The sequence below is a fragment of the Poecile atricapillus genome, chromosome Z (assembly GCF_030490865.1).
Source record: "Poecile atricapillus isolate bPoeAtr1 chromosome Z, bPoeAtr1.hap1, whole genome shotgun sequence".
NCBI lineage: Eukaryota > Metazoa > Chordata > Aves > Passeriformes > Paridae > Poecile > Poecile atricapillus.
Genome location: NC_081289.1, coordinates 2433909 through 2459952, shown reverse-complemented (window position 1 = coordinate 2459952; position 26044 = coordinate 2433909). Strand labels below are relative to the sequence as shown.

Genomic DNA, 26044 nt, shown 5'->3' with positions numbered 1-26044 from the left:
TTACAGCAAAGTGGTTTTCAGGGAGAGCATCCCCAGGAATAGCTCCTGTGCTGTTTGCAGGGAGACAAAACAGACATTTGTTAAACTCAAGTGAGGTTTTTTTACATCTCCTGAAAGAAATCACTAAAAACTCCCAGGGTTGCCAACTGCATTTCAGCCATGGGTTTGCCTGAAGCATTCCCCAGGGTACAGAGAGGTTCAGTGCCAAGGAAGCCCATCAGGATCCCTGGATTACACTAAAACTGTGGGAACACTCATCACCAAAGTACAGACACGTGGGAACACCATGGGACAGCCAGCACAGGAGGAAATCAGACACTGGGTTCTCACCAAAGCACAGCAAGGTTAAATATTTCTCTTTAAAAAATGCCACAAGTGGTCAGGAGCTGGTTTTCCATTGCACCTGATCCGTTGAGTTAAACTGTTTGAGGTGGTCACACACCTCACAGCACTTCATGTTTTCATTTTCTCCAGCACTCTTTGAGCAAGGAAAATATTCCCTGCCATTTGCAGGTGAGAAAATGAGACACAGAGATACACCAGGAGTTTCTGGCAGAGGGAAAGACTGAACTTCTCCTCCCTGGGCCATCCTTCTCCATCCTCAAGAAGCCAGAAATCCCCATTAAATCTTTAATCCAAGAACAGTGGTTTCTATGTATTAGATATGGACAGGGAGAATTTTTCCTTTTCTGGAGCTCCTCATTTTTATCCTATTTATTTCTTCATTCCACCGGGCCTGGCTGCACCATGGACAAGGCAGCAGAATTGGAGAGAATATTTCCCCCAGCACATTATTCCATGCTTTCCTGATGGACTGCACATGGAGCTTTGTGAATGAGCAAGGGTTGCAAAATGTATTTTGCCCGGGGCAGTGAAATAGCTGGGGCCAACCGTGTCATTTGGTTTCACTCACACTTTCCCTACCCTATCTCTATCTTGGTTTTTCCTTTTCTGTCTCTCTTTGTTGTCTTGGTTACATGGGCAGACTCCTGATATTCTGCTAGTATTCATTTTAATGATATGTTCCCGTAAAGCACAATATTTTCCTTCAGTTGTGTGTGCCACTGGATAAATTCCTTTGACACATGTGACATTTGTATATCAACTAGCAGATATTGCTTTATGACTGTGGGTATTTTGCAGAGCATTCATGGATCGCATAAATCAAAATCTGATACACAGTCTGCCACTTTCATACATAAGGAAAAAAAAAAATACCCACACAGAGAGGAAAATACTGAAACTGCAGGAAAAAAAAGCAGCAAAGTTTCTCCAAAATCATCTTGTAATGACTTCCAGCGAGTCTTCCAAGCACAGAATAAATCCTGCTATCTTGGGGATAATCTGAGAACTCCTCTTTCAGGACATCCAAAATATTCCACTGCAGCTTGACCGAGGAGCTGCACTGCACCAGGAGAAGCAGCAGAGTGTGACACGCCTGGTAAGACCCAACAGCACAAAAAAAAAATATCCTGGGATTTTTCCAGGAGTTTCATCTAATCCTAGAAGGCTTTCTCCAGTTTACCAGTGTTTTTTGAACAGAAAAGAAACTTCATGCTAAAATCATGGATTATGCTGGAGCAGCAATCCCAATGCAGCACCTGATGGATGAGCCAAGGTGGCAAACAAAGCATCAAAAGGCCCATGGCAGGGGTCAAGGAGCATCAAGGGAAAATCCCGAGTGCCAAACCTCACAGAGGAGGTGGCAGGTTGCTGTTCCAGGGTCAGACACCCTCGGGAGCACTGGAGGAGGACAATGTGAGGAGGAAAGTCATGGATTGCAGAGGTCACAGCAAGGGTTGGGCTGAACCTACAGGACCTGAAAGTTTCCAGGAGCCTGGATCAACTGGTCCAAAACAATCACACTTTTAGTTAGTGGAGCCCCACTTTGCTTTGTGTTCTGCCTCTTTGGGGAAAATTCATTCACCTGAGCAAATCTCAGCCCAAGGCTCCAGCCCTGCACCAACTCACCCAATGGGGGAACTACCACGAGCAGAATATGCAGCACACAGGGAATAAAATGAAGCTTTTTTTCCTATTCTCAAGTTACATCAGCTCTCCTCTCGTCATTCTTTACCCTATAAGGCTGTCCCTGCTCCCTACCACACTCCACAAAGCACAGAAAGCTTTCTCTCCTATTTTCCCCCATTAAAATGGAATCAGATCTTGGATTCTGCAATGCGACCTGCAAAGGCAAAGACAGATCTGTGGCTGAGTTTTCTTCTCCTGAAGCCAAAAAAAAATCCCCAACCAAAAGCTTGTGAGTGCAGGGAGAGCAGTCATTAAGTGTTTAAGTCTTTTTGATATTTACCATTCAGATCTCAACTACCCCATTTCCCTCCCTCCAAGAGACTGACTGGAGAACTGAACAGTTTATTATGATATCACACATGACAGGGAAGCCAAACCTATTTAGCTAAGGGAGGAGATTATTTTTATTATGACCATTTAAAAAACAATTTGGCTCCTTTTTCACATGCCTGAATAAAAAAAAAAAAATAATAAAACCACAACAAAACAACCATATTTTTTTTTTTCAAAAGCATGAGCAGCCTTTCCTCTGTTTCAAACAAAGCCAGAGACATTAGCCAGTGAGCAAGATCCCATTCCTCCCACAGTATGGGGGAAATACCATGTGAATTTACAGACCGGATTTGCTTTTCAAGTGAAGAAACAGGTAGAGGAATAAAACCAGAGATTCCAGACTATCCCTAAGCATCTATGAACAAACAGCTCCTTCACTCCCCACAAGCCACAGTGGGTCACCTTTTCAGAGCACTTCATTTGCCCCAACTTGGAAGTGTTTACTCGCAAAAGGGATTTAAAGAGGAAACAACATCCTAAAACATGGCAGGGATCTACCCAGCCTCCCTTCCCAGCTTCTCCCCCATCTCCATTACCATGGCAAAGCCACCATTTCCTTGCTCAGCCAAAGTTTCACGGCACTCCTGGGCTGAACATTCAGACCAGCACTGTCAGACCGGCACAGAGGGGCTGAAATGGAGGCAGCATCCATTCCCCACTTCCCACAGCTCTTCTTTCCTTGGGAAAGCCACAGGTAGAGGATTCCACCTCCCCAGCCTCTCCGAGTGCTTGACAAGGCAAACCCCAGCCACGTGATGGGCACATTTCCAGTGAGAATGCCCAGAGAGGAACACAAACACACTCTTCATTCTGTTTGTGTGGCATCAGCCATGAACATAAAGCTCTTTATGGCTCAGGACACAGCTTTCCTTTGATGCAAACCCATTTCCTTCGGCACGAACCCCCAGCCTGACGTCAACACGGCGGCCGCTAATCCCGTGCTGGGCTCGTGGTGAAATCACAGCCCGGTCACACTGCTCTGAAGAAAGATCTCCAGAGCATCAATCCTGTTTCCCAAACTTCAACCCAAATCAGTTTTTCTCCAGCATGCACAGACACCCTGTGATCAACGACTCAATTAGAGATGGTCTGAACACAGAAAATTCTGTTGGATACAAATTACATCACGTCCATCTGCGACTGGAGCTGTGGTTTGACTTCTGAGGCATTAATTTCCTGATGAATAACCATTTGGAAGAAGGATTTTATCCTTTCTCAGATCATCTCTATCCCTTGAGGGTGAAACACAGTTTTTTTTGCCAACCAAACCATTTTTTATCCTCAAAACAGCAGCACCTTAGGATAAGGACTGTGCTCACGCTCGATGCAACACTTAAATCACCATAAAAATATGAAAATCTGAGTTAGAGAACCACGTGGGTCCTACCTTCTTGAGCTTCCCACTCTTGGTGCCCACAAAAGCCAGGGAGTGGTTCTTGTAGACGTAGGCGATCACCGAGGTCATCCTGTCCCCATCCTCGGTGAAAATGGGGAGCCCTCGCACCATGGATGATACTCCCAAGGGGGCATTCATATCCAGGCCACAGAAATTGTCATCAATTGTTAACAGCTGCAAAGAAAGAAAGAAAAAAGGGGTAAAGAGCTGAAGTCACCAGTTTTTTTAGCCATTTGGGATGCATCCATCCATTGCATAACGTGCCTGTAACTTATGCAGGCTGACAAAAATCAGGGAGAACTGGAGAAAGAGGTGGAAAAAAAAAAACTCTCCAAAGTTGCTCAGTGAGTTACAGGCAGAAGGAGAACTGGAAAGTTGGTTCTCTTGAATGACAGCCCAGCAGGATACATTATATTAAGCCTTTTTCCTACTGCTTTACCAGTCAGTTTTACCAGTCAAGAGTCACCAATCAAGTGAAAATCTGCTGAAAATGTCATAAACATACCCAAGTTCTGTCCAGAAAAAAAAATTTAAAAATCCAGAGTAAGAACCACTGAGCTAAATCTGCACTGGCTAATAAAACAGTCTGGACCTGAGATCTAACAGTAAGGATCACAATTATGAAACATAAATAACCACTTCTCTCCTAATTCTAAACTCAGTAAGGTTGTTTATGTTGCATCTTGGAAATTATCATCCTCCAAGGAGTGTCCAGGCATTGTCTGAGCAAGGGATGGCCAGCCCAGGCCAAATCTGCAGAAGGGATCATGGTAGGAAGTAAATACCACAAACTTAAAGCCCTTTCCAGTACCTCAGGAGGATCCAAGAGAGCTGGAGATGAACTTGAGACAAGGGATGGACATGAGAAGAGGCAATTGCTTCAGAGGGCAGCGTTAGCTGGGGAGAAATTTTTGGCTGTGAGGGTGGTGAGGCCCTGGCACACACGGTCCAGAGAAGCTGTGGCTGCCCCTGGATCCCTGGAAAATGTCCAAGGCCAGGCTGGACAGGGCTTGGAGCAGCCTGGGATAGTGGGGGGTGCTTGTTCCCATAGCAGGGGGTGGGACTGGATGGTGTGGTGGAAAAACACACTGTGAAAAGCCAGTGTCCAGAAAGGAGACAGGAGTCCTGCAACTTCATTTGAATAAAGGGAGAGTCCACTGGGGCATACCCCCATGGGATTTCTCTCTCCAGGTTTTAGAGGACGCAGCCACTTTGATCTAAACTCACTCACCCACCACATATCCCCCCTTAAAGGTATCATTTCCCCCCAAATCTCAGCAGTTCTGCCTGGGTTCTGCCGATCCACGTGGGCTCTGCCTTTGTCCGGACACTTTTGTCCAACCCGAAAGCTCAGGAGCTCAAACCGTAGTTAAAGCTCCCGGGTTTTGTAAGGAAATTGTTCGGATTGTGGCTGGTAGAGACATTTAGCCCCATTTCAAAGACATTAACACCCATTCCTCCTAAAGACTCCTCACCCATCGAGTTGTTTCTAAGGACATTAGCGCCCATCTTTCCTTTCTTTAAGGCGCCTTCCAATCCAAACCATTCTGTGATTTTCCCTCTTAGTGTGATGCTGCAATTCCCTGGAGTTCTTTAAGAGGCAGGAAGCTTCCACAGCTACGGGAGCATTCCTGCTTTTGTTGGAGATATCCATGAACTCCAAACAACCAGAGAAAAACCCCTATCCATGGACACTGCTGCCTGAGCTCCAGCACCCACTGCATTCGAACTCAACAGCGTTTTCACCAGATAGACCCTCCACAGGCATCCTTTCATTTAAATGAATGCAATGCCCAATTATCCCCTAAGGGTGTTTCTTTGGGCTTCGGGGAGTCCCAGAAACACAGCAGGAACATGGCACAAGCAGCTTTTCCACCTTCAGGCATCATCAAGGCAGGTGAAGCTAATACAGGTCACAGATCTCCACAGAAAAAATCAAATAAAACTCCAAATATCCCAGCACACAACTGCCAGAGCAGTTGGACTTTATTAATTTCTCTGGGGCCACTTACAGATTTCAAGTTAAGCATCCACTTAAAATGTTTTGCTGCACTAAGGCCCGGAAAAGCAATAATTAACTGTACAGAAAGGCTGCCTAGTTTTGATATATCAGTACTAAAGGACCATGACAATTTTCTTTCACTAAACTCACATCTTCCTGGAAACACGACTTAAAAAAAAGTGATGCTCCCTGCTTGAGTTCACGAGCAGTAAAAGCCTGATAGCTGATTCGTTTTATCCTCACCCAGCAATTACGGGCAATAATTACAGATGGTTTTGCTGAATAGAAGAATAATGTGTCCTAAATGTGTTTATAAATACATAAAACCTAGGAGGAATTCAAAGAGCCATTAGGAGGGATCAGCTAGCCTGAGCTTTGGCCTGCAGGAGTCATTAGTGTTTGTGGACTGTCCTTTTTAGCAGAGCTAAAACACCGGCTCAAAGAGCAATTAGGGAGAAGATCAGGAGCCTCCAGCAGCAGCAGGCAGGATGCTGTTAGTCCAAAACATCAGCAAAAAGTCCAGGATAAATCTGCAACCCAGCTCGGGTACATGGAAATCCATAATCAGCAGAGTAAAGGAGGTGTGTCAGAGAAGGAACCACCCAACCAAACTGGAAATGCACTTCCCAACAGAGCCAGGTGACCACGAAACTACTCCAGATGATCCCCTCAGCCTAAATACAATCCTTTCAGCCCAATGTATGGCCCTTAATGTCCTTCCAACCTGAGCTGTCCTGTGGATGTAAAATCCAAGAATCCAGGTCTTCAAATCAAGTCAAATTTGACCAGAAACACTTAAGCTCTGAGAAGAGCACAATTTGTGTTTCAAACTGCCTAAGTGCTCACTCTAGTGACCTGAGGAGCTGAAAAGAATCACTTCAGCCTGAGAGCAAGAAACTCCCAAATGGGAGAAAGAGGGGAAAGGGAGGAAAGTTTTCAAGGAGAACAGGACAGCTTTCCTCACCACCCAGACGATGAAAAGCTTCATAGTGCCAGCAGACATCTTACCTAAGGTGCAGGGTACAAAGCTCCATCCCAAACCAGAGAAAATTACTCTGACATGCGGTGAAAAGAGATGAATGCAGCAGAGCTGGCACAGTCAGAGGCATCCTCCTCGGAGGAGCACAGCCAAATCCAACCACTCCACTTTTCCACATCCAACATTCCCAACTTTTGTGTGGAAAGGATCCATACACTCCTCTGGCTGCCTTCCTACACGATCTAGACCCTCCCATCCCAGGGAGGAGCCTGGGAGGACACAGCCCTCAAAATCACAGCATTTAGCACAAACACCTGTGGCTGATTTGCAGTCTGCCTCCAACCTGTTGAGATTTTATTAATCTAATTGCCTCCTCCACCTGATAGGGCTCCAGCTGAGCTCAGACTTACCCTTAATGGGGCTGATAATCCCACACAGATGCAAAATTAAATTCAAGACTATTTATTTCATTTTTTTTTTCCCCCTGATAATATTTACAGAAGAACACGTCCTTATAAGGACTTACACAGAAATAGGGGGGGCAGATTTTTTAAAGAAGGTAGAGTCACACTAGATTTAAAGATTTTAAATTGTTTATGATAAGGGTGGGGAGGCCCTGGCACAGGGTGCCCAGAGAAGCTGTGGCTGCCCCTGGATCCCCAGAAGTGTTCAAGGTCAGGTTGGACAGGACCAACCTGAGACAGTGGCAGGTGTCCCTGCCCATGGCAGGGGGTGGAATTTGATGGCCTTTAGGTGACTTTCAACCCAAACTATTCTAGAATTCTGTGTCCACTCACGTGCTGCTGGTTGGGTGCCAGAGGAGCAATCACAGCCTTGTGGTTTGCCATGTGGACAACCCTCCCCCAAGGAGCAGGAGCAAGGCCAGCAAGCCACACGCCACACGAAAACTATTTCCATTTAACGTATTTGGGTTATTTCCTCTGGGGATCATCTGCCAAAAAAAACGCCAGCAAGCAAAACCCTACAAATAAACACCACCCGGCTCCTGCACAGCTGTGGCTCTCAGCTGCACACAGGCCTTTGTAGAGACAGAAATACAGTCATCTTCTGCAGCAAAGAGAGACACGTAAGGAAGTTTGGATTTATGATGAAAGGGTCAGGAGTTGCAAGCACAGGTTTATTTTCAATTCCAGACACTCCTAGCAGCAATATAAAGTAGCCATGTTAAACTCTCTGGAGCTTCTCTGCCTGGCAATTTCATGTTAACGACTTTCCAGAATGAAGGAGGAGGTGAGGGCATGAATTCACTTCTAAGGCTGCTGCCACAGTGGCTGGGTTGGCAGGGAGAGGCAAAGCGAAGGTCTAAAGAGGTGGGAATAATATCAGCAATTCTCACATCCTGAGCAGTTAAAATCCAACCCAGAAAGTCACAGCCAGCAGGTAACTTGGAAGGAAACGGGGCCTGCAGTTGGAATGTTGGGCTGGAATGAATCATTTCATCACCCCACACTGAATTCCCGCTTGCAAATGCGGGAATGTTTCTCACCACCACCCTGCCCCAGGGAAACTGAGGAGCACAGGTTTATAAGGTGCTCTGCACATCCAAAATATCTTCATCTGAGACAGACTGGCAGCTCCCAGGGCACAAATACCCTCCCCAGTCCTACCAGCTGCTTCTTTACCTGGTAGTGCTCTCCTCCTGCCACCTTTCCCTGTGCCACCAACCAGGGTTTCATCTGCAGCCAAATGTCACAGTCACCACTGAAACAGGAAGGCTGTGCAAAAGAATGGCCCTGAATTACTGGATTCTGGCAGGCATTTGCCTCCTCCAGGATTAAACCTATCAAATAAATAATTAACACGTCCAAGCCCTCCTGGAGAGGATGGGTTTACAAGGCTGGTGCTGGCTCAGTCCTGGAGGGATTTGCTGAGTCCCCAAAACCCCCAAATTTAGCAGAAGGGTTAGAGATCTGATTACATCACCTCCTTCCCTGTCCTCATCTCGTTCCCAGCAGGAGCGAGCACGCTGGCATCGCAGGAGTGGCAGAAGCACCAAATATCAGGGGACATGGGCAAACAGTGCTCCAATTGTCCCTTAAACATCTGCTTTCACTATTTGCCTCTGAGACAGCCCCTGATAATCAAACACAGCCTAATCCACATTTGGGGAAGAGCCTCGATAAAGGATTAGCCACCCCTCACTCCTCCTTGCTTTCACTCCAGCAGAATCTTCCTCCTCAATCAAAGCACCGGAGCCTTTTTTTCCCAGATATCTCAGCAGGCTCCAACACAATTCCACAGACTCACCAGGGATAAAGGCTGTCCCAGTGGCCAAGTCTCGCCTTTGATTTGCAGCTAATACCTAACAGCCCTGTCTTCATGTGGTGGCAGGTACTTGGCTCCTCTCTCCTGTTATCTCGGGCTTGGCTGATGCAGAGGATGGAGGGAACACACATTAATGGATGTCTGTGCTGCCAGCAGGGCCAGGGAGCCAACAGCAGTAAGAAATCAACAGTTACAGGCATTTGAGTCTTTGCAAGGAGACATCCAAGGTCTTTTCCAGCACCTGACTGCAAGATCTCCTTCCCTGCCTGGCTGCAAGGGCTGAGTGAGGGTGAAGGTGGGCACATGTCCACTCAGTAGGATATTTAAGAATCTAGAGAGATGGAAGACACAGAAAAACCTCTCAGCAGGAACTTCACAGTATCTGAAGAGACACAGGCTAAGAAATTTAGGGTCTGGGTCACCTGCAGCAGGGGTGAACCATAAATCCCCACACAGTGGAGCTGGAAATAGTGGGAAGCATCTCCCTGAAAAACACAAGACTTCCAACAGCAGCAGGATGGTACCCAAGGCTTGTGCTTCTCCTGTTTGCCTGTGCACATTGTCCTGATGGTTAGAGCATGGTTTGAGTGCAGGGTGAGCTCCTGGTTGGACTCTGCTCTGCCCTGCCCACAGCATTAGTACTTGGCATTCCTGAAGCTGGACTGACTCTCCCTCTGACCTCCTGCAGTATCTCTGCACCTGGCCATGCTGCCTCCTGTGAAATCAATGGATTTTGGTTCACCTGCCCTTTCTCCCCGCAGAACTTCAGCAGAACCATCACGTTTCATCCTGCTGCTGTGCCGAGCTCTGAAATCCCAGCGCACGATGGACACGGCCCCTCGGGTTTTCCCTTCCTGCCACATCATTCCCGGAATTTGATGCCTGTCACTGCCCTCCCCATCCCAGGCATTCCTGACAGGGGGTCAGGAAAAGGATGCAGGTTTCCCCAGGTGTAGATCTTTGTCATCTGCAAATGATTTTTGTCATTTTTTGTGGACAAAGAGATGGGGAGCGACCAAAGATAGCAGAGATCACCAACCAACCCCTCTTCAGCAGCCGGTCTGGAGTCTGACATCCAAAAATACCCAGCCCCATTTCCCCAGGGTGCTCTGTGATATAATAGAAGCTGGATAAAGAGCCAGCATTTGGAAATACATTTTAATTGCACGCTGCTTTTCACTTGTGCACCCACAGCAGTGGTTACTGTGCAATTACATGTCACCATATACAAATGACAGTGCAGTTACAGTAACTTTACCAATTACAGGGAAATTGCACCCACTATGCTGAGAGGTTTTCATTCAGACACAATTCAGGAACGCAAGAACAAGAGGGAAAGTTACTCAAATTGACTAGAACTGGTACAGGCGTTTGGTTTTTAGGTCTGTAGTTTAAGCATCAGTTCAAGGACTGGTGTCAAGTTTCCAGAGTGCTGCAGAATCTTAATGGAGTACAGACTTTTTATGCCTGCATTTATGTTCCTGCTCTGCTGTGAGTGTAAGGCTTCCCAACAGTCTACACCGTGTTCCTCCACGTCGTAAAATTTGCAATTTCCTGAAGAGGAGGCTGCCTTTCTTGCAGAAAGCAACAGGTTCTTTCAGTCTTCAGACCTTTTACCCAGTAATTCTGGATAAAAGGAATGGTGCTCTAAATTTATGCTATAAATTTAGCATCCTCCAAGTCCTGCCTTTCTGTGTGATTACAGTGCCCAAAGATGTGCACAAGCTAATTCCATTGGTGAGCCCCTACACATTTTCTAGAGTCCAATACTACAAAATTTAAGCAATTCTGGCACTAAGTTTGCTTTCCTTACTTTTTGTGTCACACCTTGAAGATGCAGAGTCCTATTTTCAGCATCTGTTGGCCCTGTCACAGCCACGGTGATGCAATTGCAAAGATTTTTCTGTTTATTCTCCATCTCTGATTCCCACTTTTGCTGGGACTGCTGTGGAAGCAGCCCTGAGCTGTTGTGGGCTCTGAACAACCTGATCTAATGGAAGGTGTCCCCTGTCCGTGGCAGGGGAGTGAAACTGGATGAGTTTTAAGGTCCTTTCCAACCTAACAATTCTATGATGTTGTGATTCGAGGGAAATTGTTCATGTCCCCATGAAGAAAAATCTAACTGTGATTTAAGTGGTATTTCCAGTGCCTTGGTTAGACCCCAAAAGTCTGATGCAGGCCCAGAGAAGGGGCAGTACCTCCAGCAGCAATGCAGACTGAGATAATAAAACATTCTATTCATGGAGATCTTCCCATTCCAAATCCCAAACATCAGCGTGTCAGCCAAATCTCCCTTTTGCATATTGCATTTCCACCTCTTGGGAAAATTTCCAGCATCACGGTTCCGAGCCGTGCAGGTGGGGTGAAAATCACACCCCAAAGCTGTGTGGTCACTGAGCTTCATTCCCACAAGCCAGAAGGATGGATGTGACCTGGAGAGCAGCAAGTGTGACTGCAAAAGGTGTAAAAGGAAGCTGAGCTTTCCTGTGGTCCCATAAACTTCCCCCTGCTGGCTCAGAGGATCATAAGGATGAGGCGTTGAAGGATAAACAGAGGAATATAATCTCTGTGGCTCTCAGATCAGGGCTTTGAAAAATTCACTTAAAATTTTTCACACCCCAAAAAAAAAAAAAAAAAGAGATTACTGAGTGTGGAGACTCTGCCTTTGAAACTGCCATGGACTGTTGGGTAAATAAGCATTTGGGGATTTTTCAAAAGGGAAGTATTGATCAAATAAGCTGCTAGAGCTCTTCTGTAAGAACTTATTGCAGCAGCAAAGCTCTGTTACACACCTGAAACACAGCAGCACTGATATTCTCTGGTGCTGCTGTAGCTGAGACAGTGAGAACAAGTCTCAGAGAGAGGAAATCTTAGGTGAAAAGGGGTTTTTGTGTATGCAGAAAGACACCTTTGAGAGTAGGTGCTGCACTTTATTCTGAAGGATGCCACATTTCCCTGATCAGCCCTCTCATTCCTATTGAGTGCACACCAGCACCTGGTCAGATAAAGTCTGGCTGCCTCCCTTTGATGGCACCACCAGCAATTCACTGCATCACAATTGCTATAATTATTATTTTGTTACACAGGAAAAGAAAAAAATCATCATTTGGGCTGCAAAGTGCCACCCGCGCCAACAGCGCTGCAGAAATGAAACAACAAGGCTGCTTTGCATGCAGGCAACACCTTCACCCCGAGAGCCCTGAGCCTCTTAAAAGCATTAATTAAGCCTCACCACGGTCCTGCAAAGGTGATTTAAGTGCTGTAATGAGTGAGATGTATGTGCTGCTGCTCTTCAGCACCGGGAAGTGGCGAGAGCTTGCCTTGCCCAACAAATAATGCAGAGTCGAGATCCAGGGCTGGCATCTGTATCAGGGAGAATCAAGATGTGTCTGGTCCCATCATCTCACAGAAGATGAATTTAAAGAAGCCTGGTTATCAGTTTAAACAACAAACTAAAGCACTTGAGCCCTGAAAGGGGAAATCTCCCGCTTGCAGCCGCTTATCTGTGCAGATCACGGTGCTTGAGGAATTCAGAGCCTTGGTACCAGGCAGTGTAAATTCACTGAAGCTCCAACTGCTCCTGAAAGCAGGACTGAGCAACTGGGAGGCTGCAGCCAGCGCTGGGAGCAGGGACCCATCACAGTCATGGCCTGTGTTTTCTGGCGTGGGATCCCAACCAACAGTCCCAATCCAAGAGTGCTGGGTCATTCCCTCATTGGGAGGAGTGAATTTTTATTATTCCCTGCTGCATTTCCCTCACTCTGCCTCTCCCACTCTCTCTCTCCTTGTCTAAATACGTGCCTGGCTAATATTGCTTGTTTACAGGATAAATCAGCTGTACAAATCCTATTATATTTTGGATCGTTGACAACGACGGGGTAATGACATTGAAACGGGAAATGCAATGTTGTTCCTACTGATCTAATGTCACCCACATGTTCCATCAGCTACACGAGCTCCCAGAGCTGCATGGAGGAAACAGAGGAAACTCTGTCTTTACCATTTAGTTCCAGTCCTATCTGGGTGTCTTGCCTTTCCTAGTGTTGAGTATTTCTTTAAATATAGAATCATAGGATGGTTTGGCTTGAAAAGGGACTTAAAGACCAGTCAGTCCCACCCTGTGCCATGGGCAGGGACACTTTTCACTGGATCAGGTTGTTCAAAGACTCATCCAAGCTTGAACACTTCCAGGGATAGAACTCCAGCTCCATCCTAAACCTGGATACATCTACACAACCAGGTCTGTGCTGGCTCTGCAAACACCAAATTTTGTCCTAAAGTTGTTGCCAGGTTGCCCAAAGATTGTCCCATTCCTAATAAAATGCTTCTCAAACAAACTTAGAGCAAAAACTATATGCTGCGACAGCAAAGCCATGCAGGTGCCAGGCTGGGAGTGTCTGGGGCAGGAATATAGTCAGATGTGATTCAGGCATCTCTCTGTGAGTAAAACAGATTTTTTCATCTCCATCTCCACACTACCCAGTCTTCCAATATCTGTGCTATCCTCCCAGGTACAATAGAGACCCATCCAGGCAATTTGGATAAACAGAGAAATTTCAGGGAGGGGAAAAATAAATAAGTCTTCTCTTATATTCCTGGCATAAATAGATATAATAAATAAATAGACACGTGCATTAGATCGCTCCCAGAGGCTGAATATCTTCACTGAGCCTCCAAGTTCTGAGACAGACCCTGCACTGTGTTTCACCCCGACGGCTCCACTGGCATCAGGCGAGGGAGGAAGGGTCTGTGCAGGATTTATCCCAGAGAGCAAAGCTGTATCCAGCACCCCCTTGACCCCCTCCTCAACAGAATGGGCATTGTGCAACCTCCCCTGCTCCGGCTGCTTTAAATAGCATCAGCCTCGCCAAGGGAGCTGGAGTCATTTTGCTTCTGGCTCTTCCAGGACATCTGAGGTTTGCTTTCTGCCTTATTTTTTTTTTTTTCTTTTTTCTTTTTTCCTTTTTAATTTAAAAAAAAACCCTCTTGCACAAGCATTCTCCTTGGCCTGCCAGGCGACCTCCTGGCGAGGCAACGCGAGGTCAGGTTCGCGAAGTCGCCGATCTCCTGGCGCGGAAGAGAATGTGAGGAGATCATGTGGAGTCCTCCAAAAATGCAAAGCTGAGCCACAGGCGACCGCAGGGCTCGACCACAGAAGAAAACAGCCTGGGTTGCTGGCAGGGGAAGCAGCAAAGAGCAGTTCCCAGAAATAAATCTAATTGTCCATGTGGCAAGGAGCGCGGGGAGATGGCGCGGGCAGGGACGGAGAGTCTGGCACTTCGCTCACCTGCACACGAGGGGACCAGCAGGACCTGGGGTGATGCTGAGCTGCTCAGGCAGAGCCAACTGGAGCAGGGATGGGATGGATGGTGGGGGAGGGAGCTGTGCCTGGAATATCTCAGACACAACACTCTGCAGCCTTGGGTCCTGCTCTGCCCTCAATGAACATTTTGTGTGAGCGGGGTCACTCAGACGTGAGAGAACAGCTCTGTGAGAGGGTTTGGCACCCAGCCATTTAAAGGCAGAGGGTTTCCTCCTGTTTTATGCTTTGGAAGGAAATAAATATTTTTGAGAAGGTTGTTTCAAATGCATGTTTGGGGTTTTTTCTCCCCCAGGACAATGAGGATTTGGGAAGGAGAGGTTTCAGGGTGAAGGTAATTAATTACTGCCAGAATTATTTCTGCATTCGTTGGTCACGCAGTATCCTTTCAAGGACAGGTGTTTAATACTGAGAAACCTACTTAATATCTCAAATGCAATCATCCTCTCCATGCAATTAGCCCCTGGTTTACAGCCCTTAAATGAAAGCTTCTGTTGATATAGGGGATTAAGAGTTTTTATTTTGCTCTCCCTCAGAGCATCCAAAGCCACTTTTTTTTCTCTGCCTGGAGTGCAGAGCACTTTGCAGAGGCAGGAACCTGTCCTTATCCCTGCTGGCTGAAAGAAGAGAGGTGGCACCTGGGAGGGAGAACCATCACCCAGGGAAAAGAGATGATAAATCCACATGCTGCCTGGGCTCACCTCACAGAGAAAGCAGCAGGGAGAATTTCTCAATCCCAGTTCAGAGGGGCCAGAACCTTACTGGAGACTCAATTGCTTTCCATCAGCCCGAGGAGCACTGCCCCAGACATCTCTGGCCACATCCACCACTGACCACAGCCATGAGAAATACCAGCTGTGTCCCTGGAGAGAGCTCCCTGAGCTGCCTCACGTGGGGAGATAACATGGAATTTCTCTCTGTGGAAGTGTTTTCTGCCCCGGAGCAGAGCCAGCTTTGCAGGGGAGGTGACGCTCAGGCCTGCTGGAGGCAGAAGGTGCAGGGGGAGATTTGCAAACCACAGGGCCCAGCTGCAGAAACCCTGAGCCAGAGCCTTACCCAGTGTCCCTCTTCCTCCCCAGCTCAGATTCCGCCCTCTCCAGCCCCCAGTGTCAGCAGGAGGACACTTGTCACCTCTTATCACAGCGGCTGGGCCCGGCGGGTCCCTGGGCCAACCCGCGCAGACGCCGCGCACGCCATCCAACACAAACCGATGTCACCAAGTGCACAAACACAGATCTGGCAGCCACCAGCCTGTTTGCTCCGGCTCCCAGTCTCCAGTCAGCATTCCCAGAGAGGCATTACAGCATTTCTGAGGGTCCTGCCCTTCCAAAGTCTGAACATTGTAGTTTTTTGCAGGGGTTTCCTGCTCTTATTTGCATTTTCAGAGGAAGAAGAAGAAAGCGCTGTTAAAAATTGACCAAGAACTGACCTCAGCTGTCCATAAAGCCTTTGAATCAGAAACACCAGCCTGTAAAATCTAGACTAAAGACATGTACACAAAACTTGTGCATGGTCTGTCCAGCTGGGATGAGTAAAATGTGCTGTTGTGCAAGCACCAGTGGCACTGACACACACAGGGATTTACTTAGGATAGCCCGGCTGGCAAAGAGGGAGATTATGAGGTAAAATGAAACTGATAACTCATCCCTGTGATTGATCCATTCCCCTGGGAACGAGTCAGGCTCACGTACTCACCCATCCAGCCAGGAGAAATGGGCAGGGCTGGGTGTGCAAAATGCCAAAGCACCTGCATGGACCTCCTTCCACACATTCCTCTTCCCAAGGACTAAGCAAAAGTTAACACTCCCTTTTCCCCAACCTTTCACTTTTAAGGGAAAATGGGAGAAATGATAGATAGGGCTGACAATTCCTGCTTTTTTGCTTGTAAAGTGATTTTTTTCCCTCGAAACACCCCTTCTTTCCAGCAGCTCCAGCTGGTCCTTCTTTCTAAATGACCCTGTTCTTCTACCCACCATGCCAGAGAGGAATATAAGAGCAAGGAAGATATTCCCTCCTGCTCCTGGAACAGATGGGCACCACACTAAGATCCAGGAGTCCCTGGGTTACAAATTGTGGTTTTGTGCCTTAGCCAACCCCCCTGAAAAACAACCTCCTGCTGCTCCCCATCCTGGTGTCTCAGGGGTGCTCTGTCTCCTGTTAACACCTGGGATGATGAAGCCTGCAAGGAAGAGGAATATGAAATAGGCTGGAAAATCTTGGCCCTACCTGTGAACACCACTGATTACCAACAGAGGCCCTGGAAGGAAGAGGAATATTAAATAGGCTGGAAAATGTTGGCCGTCTCTGCCCTTCCCAGGAGTCAAGCTGACTGTCCCATACCATACACACAAATCCTTCCACCACCTGAGCTGAAAATGGCCCTTTCTAACCTGGTGGGACCGAGCAGGAGGGAGCCCAAGGGTCATCCCCAAGGACCAGGCTGGGTTCATCCCTACTCTGACAAAGGAAAATGTCTGTGCACCCAGCTGGCCTCCAAACACACCCAGCATGGAAGGACTAATCCACAGACTCCTCCTGAATCCAGCCAAACCCCGTGGCAACAGCAGTGCTTGCTTGGTGGGCACCAGGGATGGGCAGGGGATGAGGGAAGAGCAGGAGAGAGCAGGAGAGAGCAGGAGAGAGCAGGAGAGAGTAGGAGAGAGCAGGAGAGAGTAGGAGAGAGCAGGAGAGCAGAGCCCACTTGAGGAACAAACGCATGGAGATGGTGCAGGACTCTCAGAGATTTCACCAGCAGCATCTGCAAAGAGGTTTTGGGGAGTTACCAACCAGAAGCACAGGAAGCCTTTACAGCCAAGTCACTCGTCAGACAATGGCTTGGGACCCAAACATCCACTTCTGGTAACAAAGTGTTGGGAAAATATTGCCCAGCTCTTCACACAGGGCCTTTTGTTGGCTGGTCAGCTTTGAAAACATTTCTGTTCTCCCCCAAGTGACAGAGCTGCCATGAAAAACAGGAAGAGACTGAATACAGCAATTTAAACAGTCAAACCCCATTTCCTGCCAAAAGGAAAAGAAAATACAAGCAAAAGGCAGAAGCCAGGCAGGAGCTGGGGACTGACACTTTGATTATCTTGGATAGATATTGGTGCTGCATATCTGGCAGAAGCTGCAGTGATGGAGGTGACACCTTTTCATGGCAGGGACTGGAGTCTCCTAGGCTGGGAGGCAGATCAGGCTGAGGAGGAAGCCAGGATCTCCCAGGAGAGCAGCCCTGGGATGTGAGCAGCTCCTGAGCTGACAGCCAGGGTCACATGCAGCAGCACCCCGGGTTTGGCACTTCATTGCCAGCCAAAGTTCCATCAGGATCCCTGCTCCTCTCCATCTCCCCACAGCCCTGACACCCTCAGGATGCTTTGGGGTCAGTCTCCAGTACCCTCCTCTTCTTCATCCATGCTTTTTCTCTCACAGCAGCTCACCTGCCTGGTCCCCAGGGTAGAAGGGAAGGCTCCCCTGCCTCCTCTGCTAAGCATCCCAGGAGTAGAACTCTCACCAGGCTTCAAAATGCACCCATTAATCTTATTTCATTTTATTGACAATCAACAAATCCCCCAATGATCACTTCCTGTACAGAAATTACACACTTGTATCTCCATCCTCCTCTCAAACTGCCTTTTTTCCTTTTTCTTTTTTAAAGAAATCCAGCATTTTCCAACAGTGTCATAGAACCACAGAATGGTTGGAAGGAGCCTTAAAAGTCCATCTCATCCAGCCTCCTGCCATGAGCAGGGATAACCTCAACTAGATCAGGCTGCTCAGTTACAAAGTTTATGAAGGACACTGAAACCACAGCCTTCTTTACCCAACATGAAGCTGGTTTTCTGTTCTAAGCCTATTTTTTCCCCTCCAGCACAGCCCTGCCTTTGCCAACACCCTGCATGTCCACAGAGCCAAAGGGTTTGAAGGTGCCCTCTGACTGTATAAGCAGGAATGGCTTCAGAATCCAGAGAGGAGATTTAGATTCAACATGAGGGAAAGCTTCCTCGCAGCACAGACAGATTTTAGGGAGAGAGAGGAATCTCCATAGCCAGAGGTTAAGAACAGGTGAGACAAACATCTGTCAGAAGCGTTATAAGTAGGGCAGCAGGGCAAATCAGATGACCTCATAAGAATCCTTTTTTCCCAGCCTCATTTTTCTCTGATTATGTGAATTTCTAAGCATTTGGGGTCAAGTGTGCTGCTTAAATATAAGCTATTATCCTGCTTTTGCAGAGAGGTATTACCTGAGACCATTCATCACCTGAGTGAACATCACCAATTTGCAAATCAACGGCCCAGACATAAAAATCTATCATTTTTTTTCTGATTTATGCTGAAGATGAATGGGAGGACAGCTGTAACACAGGGATGGGAGAGGAATGAACATTGAGGATTCTCCATTCATCTCTGGACCTTCACCTCTCCCACTCTAGAAATTCTGCTACCACACTGCTGACATCTACAGCAGGCACTTGGCATGGGGCAGTCACAGGCTTGTCACACCGAGATTTTTTGGTTTTGTCTTTGCCTTGACCTTTGCAAACCAGACTGGGACAAGTCTCCAGGACATCCAACCCTGCAGGGGACCCAATGCCTCCCGCTGAATACTGACCATGAGACAAAGTTTGTCCAGCCAGGCTCTTTCCTGACCTCAGGTCTCTCAGCTCCAGCTATAACCAAGCTGTCTGACCAGAGGAGCTACAGACTTTGCTGCAGTGGGCCAGAACACTGCTCTCCTGCATCCCTGGAATTATTTGTGTGCACATTTGCAGGTTAGGAGAGTGCTGGGAATGATCTCCATGAGATTTCTCTTGCCCTGAAATGGCCTTGAGCAAGGATTGCACCAAGGCAGGAGCAGAAGTGTCCTGCCATGTAGACACATCCTGTCATGTGGATCCCCTTTGAGTCAGTAATTGCCCTGTTAGAAATACTGGAAATATTAGAAGAATATTTGTTACTAAAAGCCAGACCTGATAGGCAAGGACAGTGCAGTGAACCCAGCTCCTCAGTCCTAAAGCTAATACCACAAAGAATCACAGAATGATGGGTTGAAAAGGATCTTAAAGATTATCCTGTGACAACACCTTCGACTATCCCAGGCTGCTCCAAGCTCTGATGTCCAACCTGGCCTTGGACACTTCCAGGGATCCTGGGGCAGCCACAGCTTCTCTGGACAAGCTGTTCCAATGCCTCACAACCCTCTGTGTAAAGAATTTCTTCCTAACACCTAATCCAAGTCTCTCCTCTGTCACTTTGAAATGCTCAGTGCCCAGCACATCAGCTGGACCTGTTCTCATATAGGATTTCAGCTGCTGAAGGCAGGGCAGCACAGCTGAAGTTAAGTTCCAGCCTGGACCTTAGGCAGGTTAAACCTCTGTTTGCACCATCAGAGAAACATTTGCCATCCACACAACCCCGGGGAAAGGCTCACTGATGGCTTTGTAATTGTTTTTAGAGCTGCCTCTAACACATGTGCTAAGTGGCAGAGCAGCAGTGCTGGGGCTTGGCTGGCAAGCAGGACCTCAGCAGAGGAGACCAGGCTCTCACAGACACACATCCAGCCTCCAAAATACTTCACCAACCATCAAATATTTTCCAAGCTTAGCGGCTGGACTCTGCAACCCCTTTCAGCAGCCAAGTCACTAATACCTCTTCCCTCAGGCAGCACAGCTGATCTCAGGCAGGGTTTGCCAGCAGCTCTAAGTAGGCTCATTTAAGGAGAGGACAGCCTACTTAGTTACACTCTTCAGACTTCCTGCTTTGAATTCAAGCATCTTCAGGTTCTTTTGCAGTGTCTCTGATTCACAGTGAAGACGTACACTCATAAATATGCTCTAACACTTTTTCCCACCGTGCCCTCTCTCCAGCCTCTGCAATCCTGTCCTTACTCAGTCTGACATCAGTTTTCTTGGCTTGGGACTCACCCCGTGGGATACAAGAAAGCTGCTGGCCTTTTTTGCTCCTGTCTAAAGCCACAGAAGGCAGGACTGAGAGGTTTCAAACTTCCTAATTGGAGAGGTCCAGCACTGCAAACGTTAGTGTGGAGCACAAGCAGAGCAAATATGCAAATGCATGGAGAGGCTTAAGAGCCCAGGAAAGAAACTCCAGTGGGAAGCTCCCAGCTTAAATCTAAAGGCAGCTCTTTGAATGTGCACAGGCCTTGCGGCTAAACAAAAAAATCAAAGCCAGATTTGGGCACAGCCTTTCTCCTGTGCAAAGCTCCACGGGGAGCTTTGTGGGTCTAGGCAGAAGAGATCCCAACTAAAATCAAGGACTTGTCCCTTCAGTGTGGGAGAATGAGAGCAAGGCAAGGTCAAGCAAGGACACTGAGGGGTGTAAAGGGGAATTAGGGCAGAGTAAGGCAGGATCAGTGTCCTTGCAATGAGACTCCCCTCCACATTCCTCGTGGTTCGTCCTTGTCCCAACAAGGAGCATCAGAAGAATCCCCCAGCAAACAAGGCTTGAGCACAAAGGAGCAATCCCATATCCTGAGCACTGCCTGCCTGGAGATTAGGGGCAGGAAAGCACTCTGGCGTTTCTCCCTATTCCCTTTGCTCAGACTCAAACTCGCCTCTCACTTGAAAGAGCTAATTAAGGATGGGAATCAAAGCCCGGGGAAGCGGCTCCTGCAGCCCCGGGTGCGGTGCCGGCTGTAATGCCCATGTCTGTGCCTGCTATCAAAGCCAGCCCCGTGCACATTCCTGCAATGGCACTCGGAATAAACCGAGGCAATTTCTTCAGACCATTTGTAGGTCAGACAGACCAGCCTCTTCCCCAGTCCTGCCCTTAAATCTTGCAGTGTTTAATCCTTGATCTGCAGCCAGGCCTTAATTTCTCAGTGCAGAGCTGGCTGGAGACTGGAAGGCGAGGGGCTTTGATGGTTAATGACCAGTGCTTCTCAGCCCTGGAAGAAATGAAGGCCTGGTTTCATAAAGTTCCCTGAATAAATCCTGCCCCAGCTCTGGCCCAGGGAAACAAAATTACACCAGCACACACAGAAACTGGCACAAGCCACTGACATCTCTAGGTCCTGTTTTGGTTTAGGTTTGAGCCGAGAGTGCACTTGGGTTTCAGCGATTTCACCTCTGTGATTTGCACCACAAAGTAACTACAACAGGCATATTCCTCCTAAATATCCCGAGGCCCTTGGTTTAGCTCATCAGCAAACACAGCATGTCTGCCAATACCTCCATCAACTTGTCCATGAGCTAATTGGGGCATGAACTGGTTAAACTGGGTGGTATGGTGAGCTGGAGGCAGAGCCAGGACCGGGACAAGGCAGTCTCAGTTCCTTGGTCTCTGCTTTGAGGGTTGAGAAGGTTGGTTTTCTGAAGACAAGACCTGTTAATACATGAGGAGGGCAAGGTGGGGTGCTGAGGGGCCTCACTTACCGCGCTGCTACAGGGAATGTCCTTGACCTTGAGCCAGGCCAGATCTAATGTCCCCTCTCCCCTGTAGCAGGACTGAAGCCTGTCCTTGATGCGGTCGTTGATGTTTTTCAGGACAAAGATGCAAAGAGCAGACTCATCCAAGGACTTCATCTTCCTTTTCTGCCCCTTGGAGAAGACTGTGAAGAGGATATCATCCTCAGGGCCAACGCCCAGAGACCTGGCCAGGATGGCTCCAGCCTTGGACAAGTAGGCAGCCTGGAGCAACCGGTATTCCACCCCGTTCTTCTCACAGCCAATGGGCACCTCCACATAGGAGTTAAAGGCCGTGTCCTCCTTACAAAGCCGCACCAGCTTGGAGGTATAAACCTGCTCCTTTGTGGTGGAGCCGGGTGGGGAGATCATCTCAGGCTGCAGAGTCAGGAAGTAGACAAAGTTCCCGCTGCTGAAGCCGTAGATGTAGTAGATGTCGAAGTCGGGGATGATGGTAAAGGTATCTGAGGGGATCTTGATCATAGAGGCCACAAACTCATCGTGAAAGACATAGGCAAACATCCCATCAGCCTCGGAGTTCTTGGTGAGCTTTCTGCTGGAGATGGTGGGGAAATACTCCGGTTTGCCATCCACGGCCGTGGCGATGAACAGCTTGTCATCCATGTTGCTGTAAGAAACAATGACTCCAAAAACAGAGCCACTCTCGTTCACCCCAGAGAGGTAATGCTCCTTCTTGTGGAAGGGCTCTCCGAGCTTGAAGAGGTCATCCAGCCTCAGGAGTTTGCAGATGCCCTGGTACAGACTCCCACAGGCTATCAACCGATTCTCCTTGTAGTCTATGAGGAGCATTTTGTTTATGTTGTTGGTGGGCGTCAAGGGTTCGTTGCAGGTTTGGACTATCCTGGGAGGATAGCACTTGGGATTGTCATCATCAGGACCAGTCTCGTGGGTCACCAGGACCTTCAGGTCACTGGAGAGTTTGTAGATCCTGTTGACAGCCCCCAAGTAAATGTGCCCAGTTCTTTCGTCCACCACCAAGTGGTTGAAGTTTCCCTCTGCTTGTTCCCCGGTGAAGGTGATGAAGGGCCTCTTTGGATGGGGTGGCTGCTGTCTGCCAAGAGGTGACACTGTGGTGGACAGCAGGAGGTGAGAAACCAGGCAAGTCCATTTCCACATGGCCGGCGACATGATTAGAGAGGTTTGTATTCCCAAGGCAACGAGGATTAGATGCTGTAAAACTCTTCAAAACACCAATTCCTTGGCAGATTCTGTCCTACAAGCAAAGAAAAAAGGAAACAAAAGTACATTACTATGGAGTATTCCTTCCTCCTCCCTCCTTCACAACCATGCCATCATCAGAGCGTATTTAATTGCTAATCCTCCCTTTCTCCACTCTGAGCTCTCTACTTAAAACCAGCACAAAGGGAGCCCTCCTGACAGAAAAGATGCTGGGAGAAAAAGCAGAAATCACACAGCAGAGTAATAAATCAGCACCCTTTCCCTCTCCACTACACACACACGTGCCCCACAGTGCAGCATAAATATTGGCTGGAAGTGCAGAAGGGTAATGGCAAAAACATCACCCAGCATTGCTGTTCGCACTGCCAGCCTCAACCCAAGTGTGTATTTGCTATCTGAGATGCCAGAACTGGAGAAGGATTATTATCCTGCTCTTCTGGACAAGGCACTGAAGCCTAGAGAAGGTCAGGAATCTGCCAACAGGGATGGGGCCAGATGGATGCTGAGCTTTCCCACAGCCCTTGAAGATTGCCGGGAAGGAGCCAGCTCTGGTGTGACATTAACATCCTTTCATAGAGACCCCAGTTCAGAACGGGCCTGTTTGGGCTCTGTGGCTCTGTGGCTGCCAGCTCAGAGCTGCCTCATGCCAGCCCAGCCTGGAGTGCAGGCCCAGGGCTTGTGGTGTGCCAGCTGTCACTGCCACATCTGCAGTGGGCTGGGAGTGAAGAGAGCACTGGGTGTCCTCCCGCCCCTGGGCTCTCACCACAGACCACTTTCCACCTGCTTCACACTCTCTACCCACTTCACAGCCAAGGGAACATCATCTAAAAGAGATCCAGCTCTCCTGGGAATCTCAGGTGTCTGAGGAGAAAGGGGCTGCTTATCTACCAGCAGTGAAAAAGCCTAAAGCACCCTGAAGTAGGAAAAAACAATGACCCAAGGACCTCTCTTTCCAAAGAGAGGGAAGAAGCTTTCCTTGCACCACTCAGTCCCTTAAAATCTCCCAGGTTTTAACCATGGTGATGGGAGCAGTATGAGGTTCAAACATTTGGTGGGCACATCACCAAGCCCCATAGAAACACCTCTTCCTACTCAACATATCCATCTGCTCCCTTTTCCGTCACTTTTTTTGGTTGCTTCTGTACCAAGAACAGCTTTACCCCTTCATGGCCCCACCGAGCATGTGGGGATGGAGTTCTACCAGCTCAGACTTCACAAGCCAAGCCCCTCAATGAGTGCTGACCACACAAACCTGGTGGCCAGGCCCTTCATCCCTCTGTCACCCAGAGCAGAACTTCACAAAGCTGGTCTTGATTTTAACAAGGATGCGAGCCAAACAGAGCTCCATCCCAACCCCTCTGTCACAGAGTGACTTTGCTGAAGTCAGGGGTGTAACCAGCGATGACAGCCAGGCTCGCACAAGTAGGAGGCAAGGAAAAAATCCCTGTTTGCAGATCCCAGCAGGGAGGAAGATGTGACAATGACACAGGTCTGGATGTGCAGCTTTTCCAGATCTGTGCAGCTCTGCTAATGCCGGTGGAACGGAAAAATTTACTTAAAAACGTAATAGGGAGAATAAATCCCACATTCTTTTGACCCATAGGCTGATTAGATCTGGTAGTGGAGAGAGTAGGTCTGGGCTTGTAGAGCAGCCACCATTTTTATGCCACCCCAAATATTTCAAAATTCTCGCACAGCAGCCAGAATTTCCAAGCTGTTGTAGGATCACCTTCACCTCCCGCTGCCCTCCCTGCCGCAGCAGCCGCAGGCGCTGGATGGATGACGGACAAAGGTCAGCCCACATTTACTTTAGTCATGTTTACCCTGTTCTGCTTTGCCTCTCTGGTCAAGCAAATATTTAATAAAACCTAGCTTATAGTGCAGAGTTTGCAGGACTGCCTCTCGAGCTCTGCAGGGATAGGCAGGCTGGTCACGTAGGCTTTTAATAACCTTTATTATGATGGATGGAGCAGTGATGGGATGAGCTCTCCCCACACAACCATTCCTCTTTCAAAAGAGCCCATCCTTGAGAGAGCAGCAGCAGAGGGAAGCTGTCCCTGTTTGAGTCCTGTGTTCAGAAACATCACGTGGTGACCCTGAACACCATGATGAGTTATGATCCACATTTCTAACAGGCACTGGCTTGATCAGGAACTAGGCAGATCTAGGAAGAAATTATTCTTTTCAAGTATTACTAAAAAGGTATCTGTTTTACCCCCATATTTTACTGAATTTTGCTCTGCAGAGTCAGCAGAGCTGCAGGGCAGGGAAATGAGAACTGCTGCAATCCCAAGACTGAAGAGGTGCTGAGCACCCCTCTCTCCAAGAGCAGCCCTCTGCCCAAAATTCACCACAGCACCTGCAAAAATGGGGTTAAAAAACCAAACAGCCAAGACAAAATGAGAAGAGACAGACTCCAGGCATAAATTCTTTGAGGCCCATGAAGGTGAGAATTGATTTGAGGTCAGGCTATCACTCAGAGAGGAAGAGAATGGTGAGGAGAACCTTGCTAGATCCCTTCCAACCCAAAAACCATTCTGTGATCTCTCCAGACAAAGACAGCAAATTTGATCTGGAAACCAGAGAGACTCCAGTGAGAAACTCCAGGAAGGCTTTACAGCAGGCAGGGGTGTTTTCCAAAACACTGAGCCTCATGGGGGAGGAAGCTCACCTGCAGAGGAAAGAGCATCAGCAGTCTGAAAGCACAGGAGCAGCCCTATGGGACAAAGCTGGGAGAGCAGGAGCCTGGGGCTATTTTGCCATCTTCCAGCAGCCATCTGAGTGATCCTAGGAGCAGGATTTCCTCTCTGCTTGCTGCTGGCACTCTCTCCTCTCCCATCTGCTCATGCTGCTCACCCTGTACCCTCTGTCCTGGAGCCCCAATCACTCCTGGAACCTCTGAGGGCTATAATTTATAATTTGGCTTAATTAATAAATATCAGCAGAGGTCAGGGGCAAGGAGGCCTGGATGTTTAGCCTGCAGAATAGAGCAGGGTTGGTACAACCCCTCAGAGGATGCGCCAAGGAGAAGGGGGTTGTGGAAGGTGTTTTTTTGCCTATGTCTGGATGGCAGGAATCA

General features: G+C 48.1%; 1 protein-coding gene across 5 annotated transcripts in view; it reads right to left on the bottom strand.

Moving 5' to 3' along the window:
* Positions 1-26044, bottom strand: part of LOC131572785 (plexin-A4) — a 421465-nt gene that overhangs the window by 372855 nt on the left and 22566 nt on the right. For all 5 annotated transcript variants that reach the window (XM_058826142.1, XM_058826138.1, XM_058826139.1 and 2 more), the window contains exons 2-3: positions 21736-22999; positions 3752-3934 (exon numbers count right to left, since the gene is read on the bottom strand). In XM_058826142.1, the coding sequence (XP_058682125.1) occupies positions 3752-3934; positions 21736-22914 (1362 nt within the window). In that variant the 5' untranslated portion in view covers positions 22915-22999. The remainder of the gene's footprint in view (positions 1-3751; positions 3935-21735; positions 23000-26044) is intronic.